Source organism: Canis aureus, chromosome 13 (assembly GCF_053574225.1).
Source record: "Canis aureus isolate CA01 chromosome 13, VMU_Caureus_v.1.0, whole genome shotgun sequence".
In the NCBI taxonomy this organism is placed as follows: Eukaryota; Metazoa; Chordata; class Mammalia; order Carnivora; family Canidae; genus Canis; species Canis aureus.
Window position 1 is genome coordinate 20474649 of NC_135623.1, and position 19498 is coordinate 20494146.

Consider the following 19498-nt stretch of genomic DNA (forward strand, 5'->3'; position numbering starts at 1 on the left):
TTGTGTTATAAGAAATAACTGAAACTGTACCTGAGTTGCTTAATGCACTGCCTGCAAAGGCTAAGTTCCCTGCAAAACTGCAGAGATGGGGTCTGACCTGGGCCTTGGAGTTTTAGTTCCTCTCCACTGTGTCCTCCATCCCCCTTGCTCTTCCTCCAACCCTGGAAGATCCTTCAGTGGAGGTTGTAAACCTTGCCCTTAAGACAGGAAGAGATGCCCTTGAGGTAGGAGCTGGGTAGAGGTAGCTTTTTATCTTCTTGCTGGCTGCCTCAGTGTCCCTGGGGCATTGGGGACAGTCCACAGTCAGCTGGGGACAACAACCCCATTGGTTTCCACAGTGTTTGCTTGTCAGCGTCAAAATAGGCCCGGCCAGCCTGGAAAGCCCTTGGGTTGGTCTCTTGTGTTGCTGGCAGGGTCACAGTGCCTGTGTCACCAAGGCCTACTCCATGCTTGCCCTTGTAACTGGATGTGGGCTGAATTGGGCCTTGGATTCTCCCAGAGGGCTCCTGCTGAGAGGTGTTTCAAGGTCAGATGGATATGACAGGTTTTATTCTTCCCACAGATCATCGAAAAACAAGCAGGGCACAGTCGGAGTAGGGTATTTCGAGAAGTGGAGACGCTCTATCAGTGTCAAGGAAACAAGTGAGTACAGTCTTGGGTTACTTGCTGCTTCTCTTGTGGGGATGCTTAGCTGCAGAAAAGGTCATTTCTCATCACCTCCTGACCCCAGCATTTAGCTGTCATGACTTGGCCACAACTGTGGAGGATTTTTTCTACTTTCCGTGTTTAAAGAGAGAGAATGGAAAGAGGAGACGAGGCAGCAGCCTTTGCTTCTGTTCAGGCTGAAGTACTGAAGTACCCAGGCAAGTCGGAAGAGTGAGCAATCCGAATGAAGGGCCGGGAGAAGATGGGGTCCCTTCCTTCAAGTGCCTATGGGAATGAGGTTGACGGAGTGTCACCTGGTACACGCGGGCCCAGCTTTTGGGACTAGATGAGGACAGGAGAGCTAGTATGAATCCTTACTGTGTCCCAACATACACCCAACATAGTAGTGTATGTGCAGCTGCCGCTCAGGCTCCAGGAGCCCACTCTAGCGCTCTGCTGGCCAGCTGGGCCCAGGTGGTTTCCAGCCCCGCCTCAGCCAGCTCACCACTAGCTCCAAATGAGTGGTTCTCCCATGGTGGCTTTAAATCAGGGTCACCTCTAAGACTCTGCTTCCCACCCCCCCTTCTCCTTGCACAGCAGGGTCAGCGGGGAGCCAGCGGCCAGGTATTGATGGCTTTGTCATTAAGCTTGGAGGATGGGGGCTGCTGTTGATTTAACTCCAGGCGCTGCTTCTACAATCTTCTTTCAAATCAGGCCATTTTAGTCATCTTATTTGGATGCCTTCACACTAGTAAAAGCCCAGTGTCTCCCAAAGTGGTCAGCATTTTTTTACGAGGGACAGATTTTTATTTTCAGCCCTGCAGCTTCTGAGTTCAGCATTAGAGCCTCTACTTGGTTTATTTCGTTCTTTAAAAGAAAAAAAGCCCCCAACACGTCCGATATCCAGGCCGGTAGTTTCCCTCCTGAGTTACAAGACGACCTTGTTGGCAGAGCTCCGTAATGCTCAGGCAGACAGGGAGTGCTCACCGGGGAAGGCCACAAGTGCTACGGCGGCCGGGAACGCGGCCGTTTCATTAAGCAGCGCTTAGCAGTTAGGGTCTAGCGGTGCCCACGTTAGGCCCCAAGTCTATTTGACAGATGTTTCCATTTTCTCCAGGCAATGTAAATACTGCCCCGTGATTTATGGGCAAGAGGGAGGGCAAGTAATTATTTGCTGCTTGCCTCCAGGACACACACCTACTATTCAGTGTTATTAGCCGCAATTGCTTCCAGTCGGCTGCAGATTTTATTCAGTTTAATGTGACCGGGACTTTTTTATAACTCTACCTAGTGGGTTTTAGGGTTGGGGTTTGACAGCACAGACTTGGTGAAAACACCAGAGACTGAACATTATGGAAAGATAAGGTGACCTGAGTCTTGCTAACACCATTGGCTACTTCTCAAACATGGGTCTTTAATAAGCATTCTGATTTCAGGTTGATTTCTGCCCTGCTACAGGGCATTGTATATTTTTTTCATTGTATATTTGTAAGTGGGCCTTAATATATAATACCATTTCCCTTTTTTCCCCTTTCCTCCTATTTTTTCCTATTTAAGGAACATTTTGGAGCTGATTGAGTTCTTTGAAGATGACACAAGGTTTTACTTGGTCTTTGAGAAATTGCAAGGAGGTACTTACTGTTGAGTATGTGTTTGGATTTCTGATTAAGACCCAGGCTGGTGATCATCCATCATGAATCCCAGAGACTTCTAAAATGAGTCAAGCTAATAAAAAGGATGAAGGACTTAAAACTGCCCTTGATTTGGGAGAAGGGAGGCCGGAGGGAAGAATAATAATTAGCATTTTGCAGAGCCTAGAATGTCACCTGTGTGGACATTCTACAAATGCCTTCTCATTATAATAGGACTCATATATAGGTACCTTTAGTCATCAATTTATCAATCCATTGTTTTGACCTATTCACTATTAAGTTAATTATGGGGTGGAAACTCTTACATACATTGTGAAGTCCAGAAAGGTTCACCAGGGAAAGGAGGGTCCCATGGCTTAGGACATAGATCCAGGATAGAGAGGAGGCCTGAGAATCTGTATCCTTCAGATGGAAAGATGCCACTCTTGACTGTCACCACCAGTGCTATCACCCACACACATAATCACTGGAATGTGTATTAAACTTGCTTGCTTTTCTGACATAAAGAAGAGGATAGAGCAGCCCTTGCCCTCACCATTACTCACCCAGCCTAAGGATAGATTTGCAGGGTGCAGGTTAGGGAGGATATCTGGAGCTGAGTGGAGAGCCACGTGGCAGGGTTTTGGTGGCTAAAGGAGCATGCTTTAGAAGCCAACAAAGCTGGATTTAAGTGTAGCTGCATCACTTACTGGCTGCGTTACCTTGGGCAAGTCACATAACCTATCTAAACAGTGTTCTCATCTATAAAATAGGGATAATGACACCACCTTTCGATAGCCCTGAAGATTAAATGAGATCTTTCATGTGAAATGCTTGGCATAGTGCCCTATAGACAGTTAGGGTCCAATAAATGTCACCTATTAATATTATTAAAACAATTGAGTATGCCAAAGGCTATCTTAGAAGTCAGTAGTATATTACTCTCCATTTGCCCATTTAACAAATTTGGAAACAAGAGACTCACTACAGTAGGGCAAACCTGAGACCTAGCCAGGAGCCAGTTATCTGGGAATGTTCCCTAGCATGCTGGGATCCTTTCATTGTTTGATCTGGCAGGTAAGAGATGTTTCATCCCCTCCCCATGCCGAAAACCAGCAGTAAGTAAACCTATGCCATTTTTAAAATGATTTATTATTAGAGAGAGAACAAGGGGCTTATGGAAAGGGAGAGAATCTCAAGCAATCTCACAACCCTAAGATCATGACCTGAGCTGAAATCAAAGAGTTGGACACTCAGCTGACAGAGCCACCCAGGCACCTCTGTGCCATTTCTACCATGCAGTGCTGGCTCCTCCAGCCCAGAAATACTAGCTTCCAGTAGTGAGCACAGACTGCATGGAACCAGGCCATGTGCTCATGCCTGTGCCATATGTTCACACCCCTGCCCTGCCCAACAACACCAAGATGTTACATTTAAAATGCTGGGAGATGGGCAGCTGGGTGGCTCAGTGATTGAATGTCTGCATTCAGCTCAGGTCATGATCCCAGGGTCCTGGGGTTGAGTTCCACATCAGGCTTCCCACAGGGAGCCTGCTTCTCCCTCTGCCTATGTCTCTGCCTCTCTCTGTGTGCCTCTCCTGAATAGATAAATAAAATCTTTAATAAGTAAAATAAAATGCTAGGAGTTATCTGTAAATGTATTGCTTAGAGTGCAGCCCTACTGAGGCCAGACCCACTGCAGTAGGTAAAGAGATTACGGTTGGCTCAGGGCAGCCCATACCCCAGCAGTTAGACCACATATCCATTTGAGGGACAGTCTAGTCTGGACAGGTGTTACAGCCACATTTACTGGACTTAAGTCCTGATGCTTCCACATACTGGTATTTCATCTTGAGCAAGTTGCTTAGCCATTCTTGGCTTCAGGTTCCCCATCTATAAAAGGGGATAGCCATATTTTGTACATTTTTTACAATTGTGGTGAGGCTAAGGTAATCAGTCTATCTGAAGACTATTATTACATAGTGCTTGGCACACAGTAACTATCCACTAAATGTTAACCATTGCCAACAAAATAATAATAATAATAATAATAATAATAATAGTAATAATAGGAAATTCAGAAGGAAAGCACTTTTCCCCCTTTTACTAGACTTCCTAGACCTTTACATAACTGGCAAGGTTGGGGCATTTCTGTTTGAAGGCTTGTGCTCTTGTTTGAATCTGATATCAAATGCAGAGGGGGAAAAGTTCTTATGGAGAGGTCCCCCAACCTTATGTGAATTCACTTTTAGTTCTTTCTTATTTAAGAAGCCAAATCTGCCCCAATGGCATTAATATTTTTGGTCATGCAAATAGTTGTTGTCTCTCCCTTCTGTGCTCATCATGGGCAGGTACAGAAGATGGCAACCCAATTCTCTTCAGTCCATTTTTGCGCTGGTACCTCCTTCTCTGTGCCAGGTACCACACTTGGTGCTGGACATTTAGTGATGAATAAGGCTATATCCTCACCCCAAAATTGTGGCAACTTGACCTCTGAGAAGTTAAACTCCTAAGGCCCGAAAAGGCATACTTCTGTGTCTTGTCTGTTCCCCAGGCTCCATCCTGGCCCACATCCAGAAGCAGAAACACTTCAATGAGCGAGAAGCCAGCCGAGTGGTACGGGACGTGGCCGCTGCCCTTGACTTCCTGCACACCAAAGGTGAACCAAGTCTTTGCCTCCGTGATTGGGTTGGACCGGCCAGTCTCTGGGGACTGAGGGAGAGGTGCAGGCCAGGCAGAGAACTAGGCCAGGAGCTGGTACAGCTGGCACCCCCCCACCCATGAGGTTGAGGGAGCAAGCCAGGATGGCACTAGACTTTCGATGTGGATGGTGGGCAGATGTGGCACTATTAAGCGTAGGGACACAGGAGAAAGAACAGGGAGGAAAAGGTAAACTTAACGTTGAATAAGATATATGAGTGTATGGGTATGGAGGATCTCCTTTTCCTGTGACAGAAGGATACAACTGCATCATAATACTATTCTAGTGTAAATATTTGGGTGTTACTATTTCTAGTTTTTTTTTTTTAAACTCAGGACCCTGTGATCAAGACCTGAGCTGATATCAAGAGTCGGATACTTAACCAACTGAGCCACCTGGGCTCCCCCTTTCTAGCCTTTTGAAATATGTCCCCTGTATCTCTCTTTTCAAACTCGGCATGGTAGTTTATAACTAGTTTTATGTCCTGTTCACGATAAATAGAAAATGCATTTTTCTCTTAAGATGGTTAAGTTTGAGATATCTGTTGAACATTATGATGATAAATTGCGGGTTGCTGTTGTTCAAACTACACTTCAGTTTACAGTCCCTTATCTAGAACTGATTATTTAAGAACTCTTATAGTGAATTAAGTCTTTTTACAAATTAAGTATTTTTGTATTTCCATAAATGTGTTTGACTATTACATTTTTAAAACATGCCTAACAGCAGTGCCATGGAAAAACTAATTCTGGCGTTACCTTTTTACGAGCTATATGCTCTCTCAGTAATAATGTCTACCTGCAGAGTCATGGTGGGAAGAGAGAGAATTATATCCTCAGCAGTAGTCACCACTGCTATAGTTAGCATTAGGCACTGTTCTCACTCGCTTATGGAACCTGTACACAGCCTATGTATGAATTGTGTACCTATAACATAATTGGGGCCTAGTGCTTGGCACATAGTAGTTTTTCAATATAATAGTTATTTTTAAAGATTTTTTATTTATTTATTAGAGACACAGAATGAGAGAGAGACAGGCTCCATGCATGGAGCCTGATGTGGAACTCGATCCCAGATCTCCAGGATCATGCCCTGGGCGGAAGGCGGCGCTAAACCACTGGGCCACCAGGACTGCCCCATAGTAGTTCTTCAATATTGTTCTTTCCTCCATCCTAATCCCCCCCACTTGACAGAAAGCATTTTGATTCCTAATATTAATTACCTTAAAATAAAGTATTCTGGGGCACCTAGGTGGCTTAGTTGGTTAAGCGTCTGCTTTTGGCTCAGGTCATGATCCCAGGGCCTGGGAATGGAGCCCCGTATCAGGCTCCTGGCTCAGTGGGGAGCCTGCTACTCCCTCTGCTCCTCCACCCACTTGTGCTTGCTCTCACTCTCTCTCTCTCTCAAATAAATAAAGTCTTTTAAATAAATAAGTAAATAGAGGATTCTGTCTGGATGAGGAGTCGGGGTGGATTGAATAATTGGTGACTTAGCTCTGCTCCCTTCACTGTGGTGGATATTGGCTGGCCACATAGGTTGTGAATGCCTAAGAACACTTGTAGGCATGCTGGGCATATGTCCTACCTTGTGCCAGCAGTGTAATGCAGACTGGGAGGAGGGCACGTGTACAGGGAGTTAAGCCTCACTGGTCTTACCTCATTTCCTCCTGCGGCTGAAGGGAGGTCTCCACACTGACAGTGCCCATGTTTGGCGCCTGACCTGCACATGCGATGAAAGTTCCTAAAACGGGTGTCTGTACTTGGCCCAGCATGATGAATAGCACTGGTTCTGTTTCTGAAAGCCAGGATGCATGTAGGTAACACCTGCTTGACAAAGATTTACAACTGTTCCCCAAGCTGCCTCTGCAAATTGCAAAACTGGGTCACACTTTTTGTAAGACCCATACCTTAGAGGCGGGGCAGAGGCAGTTTTATTTTTTATATATTTATATATTTATTTATTTTTAGAAGAAGGCACTAAAGGGAACAGAGCCGGTGTGTGTTAGGAGTTCTGTAGTGCTTGCTAACATCTAGCCAGCCAGTTGCCCAGGTGACTTGAAGTTGGGATGAAAAACAATTTCTGGCTGAACTTGGCTGTTTTCTAAATAACTTCACACTGGGAAGATGAATTGGGCAGGAATGGGTCAGCCCGGAAACAAGTTCCACACTTTTAAATACTGGGCACGCCGCAGCTTAACCTCTGGGAAATGAAGCAGAGCAGCTCGATGGCTGGCGTGCTCACAGAGGCAGGCCCATTATTCCAGCATGGAGCTCAGTTCTCAGGCTGCGGGACGACTGGGCCATAGGCACCTATTTGGAGAGCAAGTCTCCATGTGTGGCTTGTGATCCTTCTGTGGGAGCACTTGGTGTAATGGAAAATATCTTTCACTTTTAGTGCAGCTAGCTGTAGCCCGACTCAATTTGTACAGCCTGGACTGAGTTGCTCTGGGTTCTCATTCAATTAGGTGACTGATGAAGTTACTTAGCTGCTGGAGCTCAAGTTTTCTCTCCCTGGTGAAGTACCTCAGGTGGGCTGGGCCTCTGCCTCCTACCAGGGAATTGGAGGGCTGCCTGAGAAGTTGGTCATCAAGGGAGTTTTGGAAAAGCAGATTCTGCTTTTCCCTATGACTCCATGAATCCTCTGAACATTAGCTGTTTGGCTCTTGCTCCACTTTCCAGCCCTTCTGTCTATACATCGTACATCCCGCAGGAGGTAGGACGGTTGGAGTTTCTGTGTCCACCGTGGCCCTATGAGTTGGTTTCCTGTCTCTGTCTGTGTTCAGAAGGTGGTCCTCCCCCTTCCCCACTGCTGCCTCGGTGCCTTGTTGGCCAGGTCAGCCAGGTCAGCAGCTTTTAACCACTCATGGAGTAAGCTGCTATCTGCTGGCTCCTTTAGGAGATCTAGTCAAAATGCAGGGAAGGTGTCTCTTAAGAACAGCCCCCTTGAATCAAAGCAGTCTTTGTTGTGCTTCCGCCAGGACTGTCTTGGACATGCAGAACAGGTGAGAAGGGGATCAGGCAAGCTTTGGAAGATTTGTTAGCTAACCCTTGGTCCTCTGAACATTCAGGGAGTCCCACCTACGGAATCTTTTTTTTATAAGTTGGCCACACAGAAGAAATGAGATAGAGCAGCTTCAGCCCCCTGAGATGCTCTTAAACAAGGCACTAATTATTTCTGCATTGCTATTCCACGCCTGGCCATTTGCAGGACTCTGCTTCATTTTAGGCTTCTTATTCTTGGTTGTCACTGCAGTACTGAGAGGTAGGCTGGCTGGGATTCATTTAGCCCCCTTCTTATCCCTGCCAGACTTCTAAAGCTTCGGGTTCAAAAGAACTTGCAGAATCAACTGTGCTTTTGGTTTGTCTCTGGTTACTTCTGCCTCCTGCAGCTCGTTGATTTTTTAATGTACCATAATTGGGAATTAATCTGTGAACAACAGCATTTGGAAAAAATTAATTGTGTGTGGAATGTTTGATAATTATGTGCATATGTTAACCATTTCTTTGCTCTTCGTCATTTCAGGCATCGCTCACCGCGATCTGAAGCCAGAAAATATATTGTGTGAGTCTCCAGAAAAGGTACATAGGGCTGACTTGGGGAAGGGGTGGTGTCAAAGTTTACATGATGTGGGGAAGCCACCTCCACTCTCAGGTCGTTAGCAGTTTCTCGGCCACAGATACCAACCTGCACTGATTATTATGGACACATGAGAATGTTAGACCAAATGTGTAGTGTTTCTGCATTCCTTTTTTTTTTTTTTTTTTTTTTAAGATTTTATTTACTAGAGAGAGAGAGCAAGAGCAAGAGAGCATGAGCAGCGTGAGGGATGGAGGGAGAAGCAAACTTCCCACTGAGCAGGGAGCCTGATGGGGAGCTGAATCCCAGGACTCCCTGGGACTCCAGGATAATGACCTGGGCTGAAGGCAGACACTTAACCAACTGAGCCACTCAGACGCCCCATGTTTCTGCATTCCAAATCGGGTTAATCCCTGTCTCATCTTTGCTCTTTATCAATAGTGTGATTGGCTTAAGCCTGAGAATTTGTAGAATACATAAGACCTGCACAAAATGTTTTCTAGACTAGTGCACCTGTCTTTAGAGCAGTGGGTGTGTCATAAACAACAACTGAATCTTCCGTGAAGCAAATCTTCCGTGAAGCAAAGGATGTTTATGCTATGGTATATATGCCAGCTAGTGCCCACCACTTAAAGTAATAATTAGGAAGCAAGCTCCTGAAAAGGGTTTCTGCTTCCATTTGTATTTCCAAAAGTGCCCATTAAAAAGCAAACATGTATATGTGGTATTGAACAGATGCAACCTATTTTAGACTTGTACTAGCAAATGGAAGCATTTGCACTAGCTATAAGTGTGTCAGCAAATGGAAGCATTTGCACTGCTATAAGTGTGTCAGGATCTGACAAATTCTGTGTTTCTGTGAAGGGATTGAGGCCCTGGTGGTTCTGCTGGCACATATTCATGGCTCTGTGTGTATGTATATGGGTGCGTATGTATGAACACATATTGTCGGGCTGAATTAAGGGATAGCCCATAAATAGGAACGGCTGCGAGTGAATGTGTTGAGTGTAAGCTGCTGCTTATAACTCTTTTGTGGGGAGTAGTAATACATTAGCTCAAATAAGGTCTTGTGACTTCCTGTCAGTGGGTCTGGCATAAGACTTTATAATTTGTAACTGTTATCATTATGATTGTTAATAATCATAGTTAATAGTTCTTGAGTGCTTACATTGTGCCAGGCACTTATATTTTATTAAATACTTATAAAATCTTATGAGGTCAGTACTATTATTATCCTCACTGTATGGATGATGAAACTGAAGTGCAGGTAGATTAAGAAGCCTGCCCAATGTCACCCAGCTGGTAAGTAGTAGAGTATAGATTAAAACGAAGATAGTATGACCCCAGAACTCCACAGGCGCTCTGAACTATTCTGTTGCCTCTGGGTACAACATGCTTTCATGGCTTTTGTCCTCTCATTTGATCTTAGTGGCTCAGGATTGTTGCTCCTTTTCTGTGATTGAAAAACTAAAACTAAGAGCGACTGAGCATCAAAAGGCATTATCCAGAAAACTAAAAGATAAGCCACAGAATGGGAGAAAATATTTGCAAAGCATGTATCTGATAAGGATTTAATATCCAAACTATAAAGAAATTCTAAAACTCAACATTGAAAAGACAACCCAATTTTAAAAATGGGCAAAGGTCTTGAATAAATATTTCTCCCCAGAAAGTATACAGAGGGCCAGTTATATGAAAAGATGCTCAACATCCTTGGTCATTAGGGAAATGTTGATCAAAACCACCATTAGGGGCACCTGGGTGGCTCAGCCAGTTAAACATCTGCCTTCTGCTCCCAAGGTTCTGGGATCATCTCCTTCCCCCATCCCCCAACACCTGGCTCCCTGCTCAGCGGGGAGCCTGTTTCTCCCTCTCCCTCTGCCCTTGTCCTGGCTCATGCTCTCACTCACTCTCAAATAAATAAAATCTTAAAAAAAAAAAAAAAAGCCACCATTAGACCATTAGACACCACCTCACAGCTACTAGGATGGTTAGAATTAAAAAAAAAAAAAAAAAAAAGGAAAAAACAGTGAAGAGCAAATGCTGATGAAGCTGTAGAGAAATTGGAACCCTCATACACTGCCGATGGGAACAGAAAATGGCGCGGCCACAGTGGAAAGCAGTGTGGCAGTTCCTCACCAAGCTTAACACGGGGTTGCCATACTGCTCAGCAGTTCCACACCTATGTATTTATCCAAAAGAATTGAACACAGAGGCTTGAACTTGAACATTAGTGTTCATTGGAGCATTAGCCACAACAGCCAAAAGCTGGAAACAACCCAAGTATCCATGAACAGGTAAATGGATAAACAAAATGCGGTCCCTCCATACAATGGAATATTGTTCAGTTCCGATCCACACTACACTGTGGACAAACCTTGGAAACAGTATGCTAAGTGAATAAGCCAGACACAAAAAGACAGGTATCGTGTGATTCCACTTACATGAAATACCTGAAGTAGCCAAATTCATACAGATGGAAAGTAGATCGGATGTTACTAGAGAGAAGGGAGGAATGGGGAGTTTATAACTGATGGTTTTGTTTGGGATGATGGAAAAGTTTTAGAAACTTAACACTGGAGATGGTTGCAGAACAGTGTGAGTATAATTAGTGCTGCTGTATTATACATTTAAAAATGGCTGAAGCAGATTATTTTATGTTATACATATTTTATCACAAAAAAAGAGGCTAAGTGGGGGAAAACAAGAGTACAAGAGAGAAAAGAAGGAGGAAGGGAGAGGAGAAGAAAGAAAGGAAGGGAGGGAGGAAGGGAAGTTGAGAGACTGTGCTGGCTTCCTCTGAAGGTCAGTGGCTAAGCTGGGACGCCCACAGCCCGCATTTTTGAGAGGCTCACTGTGCCGTTCTGCATGCACGTGAAGTGTCCTCCTGGTTGGCTCATGCTATCTGTGGTTTCAGGGGCAACATCCAGTTTGGGTGACCAGCCATCACAGTTGGTTCAGGCCTGAGGGGTTTCCCAGGATACACAACTTTCAGTACTGCAGCCAACAAAGTCCCAAGCAAGCAAAGACAAGCTGGTCACCCCAAGGCACCTAAGGTGGTACCCTCCACTGAATGAGTCACAAGGAGTCTTTTCACGAATACATACTTAGTTCTGTGGTTCTGCAACCTACACCATCATCTGTCATCTGTGGGCAAGAGTTCCATAGGTTTGCTACTTGTTTTACTAAGTTCACAGTAGTCTGACACCACGTAGCACACCCACTTTCTCTTAGGAAGTGAGAAAAGAATATGGGGCAAAGGACACCTTACAATAAATCCTCAGGTGATTTCTAGTTAGCCCAAGGAGAGTAAACATGATGTGACAGATAAAGCAGGGCTTTGACATGGCAGCCAGAGAGAGAAAGAGACAGACAGAGTGTGTTGTGTGCAAGAGTGAGAGTCAGCGAGTAAGAGGCCCCTACCCTCCACACGGGGCGAAGGAGTGAGGGAGGGTGAGTGTCACAGTCACATTGGTCTCTTCATGCCCTTGGGCTTCTTATATTTGTAACCTTTGCTTTTTCCTTCGTTTTCAGGTGTCTCCAGTGAAAATCTGTGACTTTGACTTGGGCAGTGGGGTGAAACTGAACAACTCCTGTACCCCCATAACCACACCGGAGCTGACCACTCCAGTATGTATGGCTGGGCACCCTGTACCACCTCCTTCAGGTCTCCTGTACATTTGAAGTACCCCCAGCCCAAAGGTGGAGTCCAGAACAGAGGGCTAAGGAAGGAAAATCAAGTGTTTCTACCTCACTACCAGCTGCCTGAGTTGTCCTTTGGCCACTGCTTTGTGAGCCACCCCTACCCCGTCAGTGCTCAGTTGCAAACAAAATTGACATGAGAGCTTTTAGTTTGGGGCAGGTCCTCTGCCAATGATGAGACAAATTGTATCTGTGGGAACAGACTGGGCCCTGACTCCTGTCCCAGGTAGAGACAGACACTATCCCACGCCAGCCCTTTGCACCTGAGCACATGATAGCTCTGTCCCTGGCAGCATCTCAGCACACCCCCCTGTGATGGAGGATGGAAAGTGTGGTCTCTCTGTGGCCAGAACTGAGAGGTCCCAGCTTTCTCCATGTAGAATCACTTGGCTAAGTTACCTTGTTGCTTCCTTCACTTCTCATTTCATGCCCAGATGTGCAGCTAGGAGCTGTTCTTCCTAAGACGTATCTTGTACATACCCGATGTACTATAATTATTATGAATCTTTTGAGATTTTCATGCCTCATAAGTGAATTTTCCTAATAACCTTTTTTAAGACCTGCATTTCAATATGCTCATGTCTTATTAAAATTGACATTATTAGAAATGTTTCTGTATTAGCTTCTACACTGAGCTACCTTGTTCTCAAAGTCATTAACTCTAATTGCCAATAACGTGGAAAATATCCTTTCTCTACTTCCTATCTTCCCATCTAATTAGTTGTGTGTGTTGAAGGCCAGGGAGGTATCTCTTGGCAAGCCTGAAATAATGAAGAGGGGATCAAAAAGAATTTGTTTTGTTTTTATCAGCATTTTCTATGCAAGGATGAAAGGAAAGAATCCCAAATTCTTACACTGGATTTACCACTGATGTGCTTGAACCATATCCTTACCCCAATCTAACCATTGTTTTCTCATCTATAAATGGGAGAAGCAGGGAGATTGGATTTGTTCTAAGAGCTCTCTCAGCTTTGATGGGATCTTAATCCTAAATTCTCGTACCTCCTTGGTGTAAGCTGGAAGAGAAGCTTGGCAGGACTTAACTTTAAGAACTTGTTTTATTGGGGGAACCTGGTGGTTCAGTCAGTTAAACATCCGACTCTTGATCTCCACTCAGATCTTGATCTCAGAGTCATGAATTCAAGCTCCATCCTGGGCATGGACCCTACTTAAAATTTAAAAACAACAGCAAAAACAAAAACAAAAACAAGAAAAACCTCCTTGCTTTATGGGATTGAGTGTCCACAGATGCCTTCCCAAAACCGTGCCCCTGGTATGTTGAAGTATCTGTATATTAAGTGTCTGCAGAGAGCTGAGGTAGAGATTCCTGCAGCTTCTTGACCAGGGGCCTCTGCCTATCAGAATAGGACCTGGAATGATAGGAAGGTGACCTGGAACTGGTCTTGTGGATCATGGCAAATGCTAGGACTCACTCCATTTACAAATGCTCAGTCGGCCCAGCTTTTCTAAGTGCCTTGGTGGTATCAGGTGAGCCCTGGCTGGCTGTCCTGACAACTCCCTGCTCTGCAGCCTAGCCTCCTGCTCAAGTTCCATTACCTTCTACTCTTCACCATCTCCTTTCCCTGTGACTAAACCTCTCCCTTCTCTGCTGTTTCCCCTCCTCAACCTTGGCCTCCACAGTGTGGCTCTGCAGAGTACATGGCTCCAGAGGTGGTGGAGGTCTTCAGGGATGAGGCCACCTTTTACGACAAGCGCTGTGACCTGTGGAGCCTGGGCGTGGTCCTCTACATCATGCTGAGCGGCTACCCCCCCTTTGTAGGTCACTGTGGGACCGACTGTGGCTGGGACCGGGGAGAAGTCTGCAGGGTGTGCCAGGTGAGCACAGGACCCACTGCACCAGCCTTGCTGGGGGTGGTCAGTGTGGTTATGGGATGCCCAATGGGACTGGGCTAGAGGTGGTTTCTGCTCTAGAAGGAGGTCTCTAATGCCCTTTCCCCTTCTGCCCAAGGGCCAACAGTAGGATGAGAGAGAGATAGTCAGACACTTAGCCCAGTTGGGCATTCAAGGGAGAGTTGCTAGAGGGGAACAGACCTGAGCTGAGTCTTCATGAGGGTATGAGACAGCTGCAAGCATGTGGGGAAAAAGAGTGTAAGTATAAGGTTGGTGCTGGGGGTAGCCGAGACCTGATAGTTTGTCAGGGGCTCATTTGTGAGGGCCACATATGAAGGGCCAAGGAATTTCAGCTGTGTTCCCTAGTTGGCATACCCACCCAGCCCTCCAAGTGGCCTAGCCACCCCTGCCTGCAAGGGGCATTCTGTGTGTGGTCTGATGACAGCAGGAAGTAGGGATCAGGGGAAGGCCCTAGCCTCTGGCATCCTGAAGCCATGAGCTGCAGCTTCAGCAGAGGCTGATGTGACCCAGGGTGACCAAATCAATGGCAGGCACATCCTGCTTGTTCCCTGGCAGGGTGGCCTCAAGAGGAATCTTCTTTACCTAGAACAAGCTATTTGAGAGCATCCAGGAAGGCAAGTATGAGTTTCCTGACAAGGACTGGGCACACATCTCCCCCGAAGCCAAAGATCTCATCTCCAAGCTCCTGGTTCGAGATGCCAAGCAGAGACTGAGTGCTGCCCAAGTCCTGCAGCATCCGTGGGTGCAGGGGGTGAGTAATCTGGGAGGGGCGGCATCCCATCTCCTCAGGCCTGTGGCCTGGCCATGAGGAAGCTTTTATAGTAGTAGCAAGTGCTGGATGGCAGCCCAGGTGCTGACCTGAGCCAGAGGGAAACCATATGGCAGCTTCAGTCCTTGTGCACGTAGAGTGAACTGGCCACTGATGTTGCCCCAGAAGGAGCCCCTTAACCAGTCATAGACTTGGCTCTGACCTTGGCCTCAGACTAGGCTCCTAACTGACCCTTGCCTCTCAGGAATGAACAGAGGCCTCTGGGGGATTTGGCACATGCATCCTGCCATTCTCGGAGGCACACAGTCTGGGAAGCAGCCTGGTATTGGTGCTGGGGGCCTGTGGCACCCTCCCCTTATACAGACGTATCATCAGCTAAGAACGCCCAGAAGCAGGGCCTTGCTTCCCTGCTTACAGTGAGGATACATTGGAGGCACGTAGATTCTCCTCGTGGTCCTTGGGTGCAGCTTGCCTGAAAGGGAAATGGTGGTATTTCCCCCAAACGAAGGATCCAAGTCTTTACCAGAAAACATTTTTAACCATCCTCCTCAGTGAATCAGGTACTGACTTCTGCCCCTCTGAGGGGTCAGCCAGGCCTCTGTGATTCGCTGTGTCATTGGGCTGCCAGGCCCTGGCCAGCCTCACTGGCCCTTCCAGGAGAAGGAAGCAAGCTTTGCCAGCTTGTTATGGGGGGGGAGGGGACCCAACATAAGAACCTCTGAGTGGCTAATTCCCAGCCACTCAAGAATTGCTGTCTTTACTGAGCACCTACCCATTGCCCAACTCTGGCGAGACTGGGATGAGTAAGACCCAATCCCTGTCTTCTTGTCTTGGTGGGGAGAGGGAGACAAGGGAATAAATGATGGAACAGTGTAGCAAATGCTTATCGAAAGTGCCAGGGGCACAAAAGGACGAGGCTTCCCCACTGCTTGGATGGAGGTCGGGAAGCGGCTGGAGTGGGAGAGTGAAGTGACCCTCGAGCTGGGTCTTAGAGGACAGAGGACTCTGCCAGGCAAAGGGATGCGTCTCCATGCAGAGTCAGCTGGGTTCAAGTTGTCCTCTCTTGCTCTGTCCTTGGAAGGTCTGACCCTGCAGGCACGCTTGGCCGAGTCTCTGTACTGGGCCAGGAGCCGCTAGTAGCCTCTGCACTGGTGTGGGTTGGGCAGCTCTTGAAGGAGGGAGCAGTGCTTACCCCCACGTCTATCCTTCCCATTCCAGCAAGCTCCAGAAAGAGGACTCCCCACGCCACAAGTCCTCCAGAGGTAAATGCTCCAACCACACCTGATGCCCTTCTTTCTTTGGCTTTGACTTTCCCTCAAACTGTCAGCCACGTTGGGGTGGAGGTGGGACGGGGAGCCTAGCTCTAGGCTCAGGTGTCGACCTCCTGAAGGGGCTTCCCCACCTGCCTTCTCTGCGTGTCTCCTCCTCGATTTCCCCTCTTCTCTTCCACCACCTGACGGCCTCCCCTGCCCTCCAGCTCCTTCAAGCACCTTGGTACTGTTTGCAGGAGAAAAAACTCTTTCCATATCCACTGGCATCTAACTAAAAATCACCATTTATAGCCCAACAACCCTATCTGTAGGTGATTCACCCCAAGGTTTCCTTCTGCTGCTGCAGGTTGGTGAATGTAGCAGGAGAGGGCGCTGCGAGGCAGTTGGACCAGTTGTCACATCACCACTAGACTGGTCACCGCATGCCAGAAATGGTGCTAAGGGCTCTACAGAGATTCTTTTCATAATCTTTATGATAAATTTAAAAGAGAGGTGCCCCAGTTACTCCATTTTGTGGATGAGAAAACCAAGAATAGGGAGATTGAGGTAACTTGATACTCAGGGCCACACAGTCGCCTTGGGAGTTGGACTTTGAACCTAGATCTTTGACTCTAATGCCTTTTAACACAAGACCAGGTTTCTAGTGAACACTGCTCTGTTCCCAAGGCTACCACACCATGGGCACCCCTCCAGGAAGCAACCTCAGGACCGGTTGCTGGGAGTTGCACAGGGAAGTCTTGCATCCCTGTATTCTCCACTGATGTGAGCCAGAATGCCGCTGCCCGGTACATGGGTGCACCTGTTACGTGCCAGGCCCTTCCTCTGGGGGAGCTGGGTGCAGAGCGTGGGAGCATGGAGGAGGGCGCTCTGAATGGAAGGGGGCATTTGTCCCAACTCCCAAGTCCAAGGACTATAGGTGAGGCTCAGAGCCATTCCAGCCTCAGTGAAATCAGATTTCAAACCCAGGCAAGAAGGACTTTGGTGAGGAAGCGGCCCAGAAAAAGCCTGGGGAGGGGGGATTCTGGGCACTGGCGGGCCACGGTGCCGAGCCCCACTCCCCTCTGCTCTGTGCTGTCCTCCCCTGTAGAAATAGCAGCACGATGGACCTGACACTCTTCGCAGCTGAGGCCATCGCCCTTAACCGCCAGCTTTCTCAGCGTGAGGAAGACGAGCTGGCACAGTCATCCGAGTCCCTGGCCGGGGGCCTCTGCTCTGTGAGGCTTTCCCCTCCCTGCAAGTCACGCCTGGCCCGTCGAAGGGCCCTGGCCCAGGCAGGCCGCAGCAGCGACCCGGAACCGTGCCCAACTCCCGCCGCACTCTGACCCACTCCTGGCCACGACTTCCGGGACCTCAGCCTGCCTAGGCCCCGCCAAAGTCCGCAGGGCAAGCAGAAGAAGCTGCTCCATAGCCCCATCCTGGAGAAGGCCCTGAGATTCCCACCCAACCCCCTATTTCCCTGGAGCCCTCCAGGAGAAAGCTCTATCCAAAGGGGTTGTCTTTGAAAAGGAAAGCAATCACTTGTCACTTTGCATAATCGCCTGCGGCAGGGACATCTCTCTGCTGGGCTCCTGCCCACCTGCTCACCCGCCTGCAGATCCAGGATCCAGCCTGCACTGCTGGGCTGCTGGCGCAGTGGTGGCTGGGGCTGCAGCCTTCAGGGAGCCAGCCTTGAGAAGCGGCAGCTGACAGAGGCTCTTTCCTCTCTGCACTGTCACACACACACACCCGCAACACTGGTCCTTCCTCTGTCCTCCGGATGTCCTCCCCTTGGCTAAGCAAAGCCATCCCCTCAATTCAGGAAAGGGCAGGGAGCCTTCCACGTTCAGGAGGCCAGATCAGTCTTCCAGTCTGTAGCGCGGGAGAAGCACATAATCTTTCTTTGCCGGGACCAAAATGTGTCCCTCATTTATCATCCTCTTCCTTGTTTGGGATTGCTGCTGAAGTCCGTATTATTTCGTTGTTTTTTTTTTTTTTTTTAAGTGTTCTTTTTAACCATGCACTTTCAGCAAAGATGGAACTTTAAAACTCCACTGCAAGCCGGATTTTCCAGAGCATGTAATGATTTGCTCTTCCTTGAATGTCCAAGCATGTGAAAGATTTTATTCAACTGTTTCTTATTATTCTAACCAGTTTTAAGCTGTTAAGATGACGAGTGACTTCGAGGCTGTGTCTGCTGGAGGGCAGCACCAGTCCCGGGCAGTTAGAAGGGACTCTGTGCCCGAGGTGGCACCAGATCGCCGGCAGCCCTGGTTCCAGCAATGGGCTGGCTGCTGCCGGAGAGCATGAAGGCGCATCTGGCCTCGGAGAAGCCGAGCTGCTCAGCTGCCTAAAGAAAATGGGTTTGTACAGGTCAGACACACACCACCACAATGCTATTTATACAATGTGCTTGTTTTAATAAAACTGTTTTAAATTCTAGCTGTGGCCTTCTGGGTGGTCCTTTATTCACCTGTGAACCTGAGAGGGAGACAGGCCTTCTGGAGAGGGGCCGAGTCCAGCCCAGTGGGGAGAAGGTGCCCCTAGTTGGGACCTCTAAATCTAGCCTCTCATAGGATCCACAAAACAAGGTGGAGGAGATATCATTGCTCTTCTTCTTTTAGGTGAGAAAATGACATTCGTCAACACTTGTCAGAGGAGTAAGAAACAGCCCCTGTCCTGTAGCCTGTAGGGTCTCCCCATCAGGTGGAAGAGGTGGCATCAGCAGCCATCACAAAAACTGGCTCCAAAAAAATGCCTTAATAGGTGTACCCTGCGCCCAGGCCAGCCCCGCGCCCAGGTGGGAACAAAGGTCCCCTTTGTCTGGAGCAGCACCCAGCTTTTCCAGAGGATCTGTTGCTTGCCCAGGACTTGCCAGAGTTGGAACGAAGAAAAATGGTGCCTCACATCCTCAGCTCTCATGTTCATCATGCCAAGGGCTCTTATGTGCTTTGTCCTGTGTCACCCTCAGAACCACACTGGAGAGGCCTGGGCTGGGGAGGAGCTTTATAAGCTCCCAAGGGGGCGGCAGGAGGGAGGTCTGAGGGGCTGGCAGCTTTTCTCCCCAGGGGCGAGGGGAGATGGGGTCACTCTAGGGGCTGTCCTGTGGCTTGGATGCCCCCGTGCTGACGCTGACATACTTGTTGTTGACAGTCTTCCCTTTGCAGCAACTGTTACCACCCTCACATCCCATCTACCGGGAGCAGGATGGGTGGGAAAAACAGGTCTGCAGATCTAAGCCTTTGGCCCAAAGTCTCCCAGTCTCTGGGGATTGGGAACCAGGGTATGAGTTTTATCTCGACTTCAGCCCCAACCGTCAGTCCTTCGGGTTGGCAGGCTGAGAGGTGATTTCTGGG

At 47.9% G+C, this 19498-nt stretch overlaps 1 protein-coding gene across 6 annotated transcripts in view; it reads left to right on the plus strand.

Annotated features, from left to right (window-relative positions):
• The window catches only part of MKNK1 (MAPK interacting serine/threonine kinase 1), a 41267-nt gene extending 22683 nt beyond the window's left edge, over nt 1-18584 (plus strand). For all 6 annotated transcript variants that reach the window (XM_077845089.1, XM_077845094.1, XM_077845095.1 and 3 more), the window contains 9 exons: nt 563-642; nt 2203-2276; nt 4830-4934; nt 8499-8554; nt 12087-12182; nt 13896-14090; nt 14713-14877; nt 16114-16157; nt 17254-18584. In XM_077845089.1, coding sequence (XP_077701215.1) covers nt 563-642; nt 2203-2276; nt 4830-4934; nt 8499-8554; nt 12087-12182; nt 13896-14090; nt 14713-14877; nt 16114-16157; nt 17254-17488 — 1050 coding nt within the window. In that variant the 3' untranslated portion in view covers nt 17489-18584. The remainder of the gene's footprint in view (nt 1-562; nt 643-2202; nt 2277-4829; nt 4935-8498; nt 8555-12086; nt 12183-13895; nt 14091-14712; nt 14878-16113; nt 16158-17253) is intronic.
• Nucleotides 18585-19498: the final 914 nt, after the last annotated feature.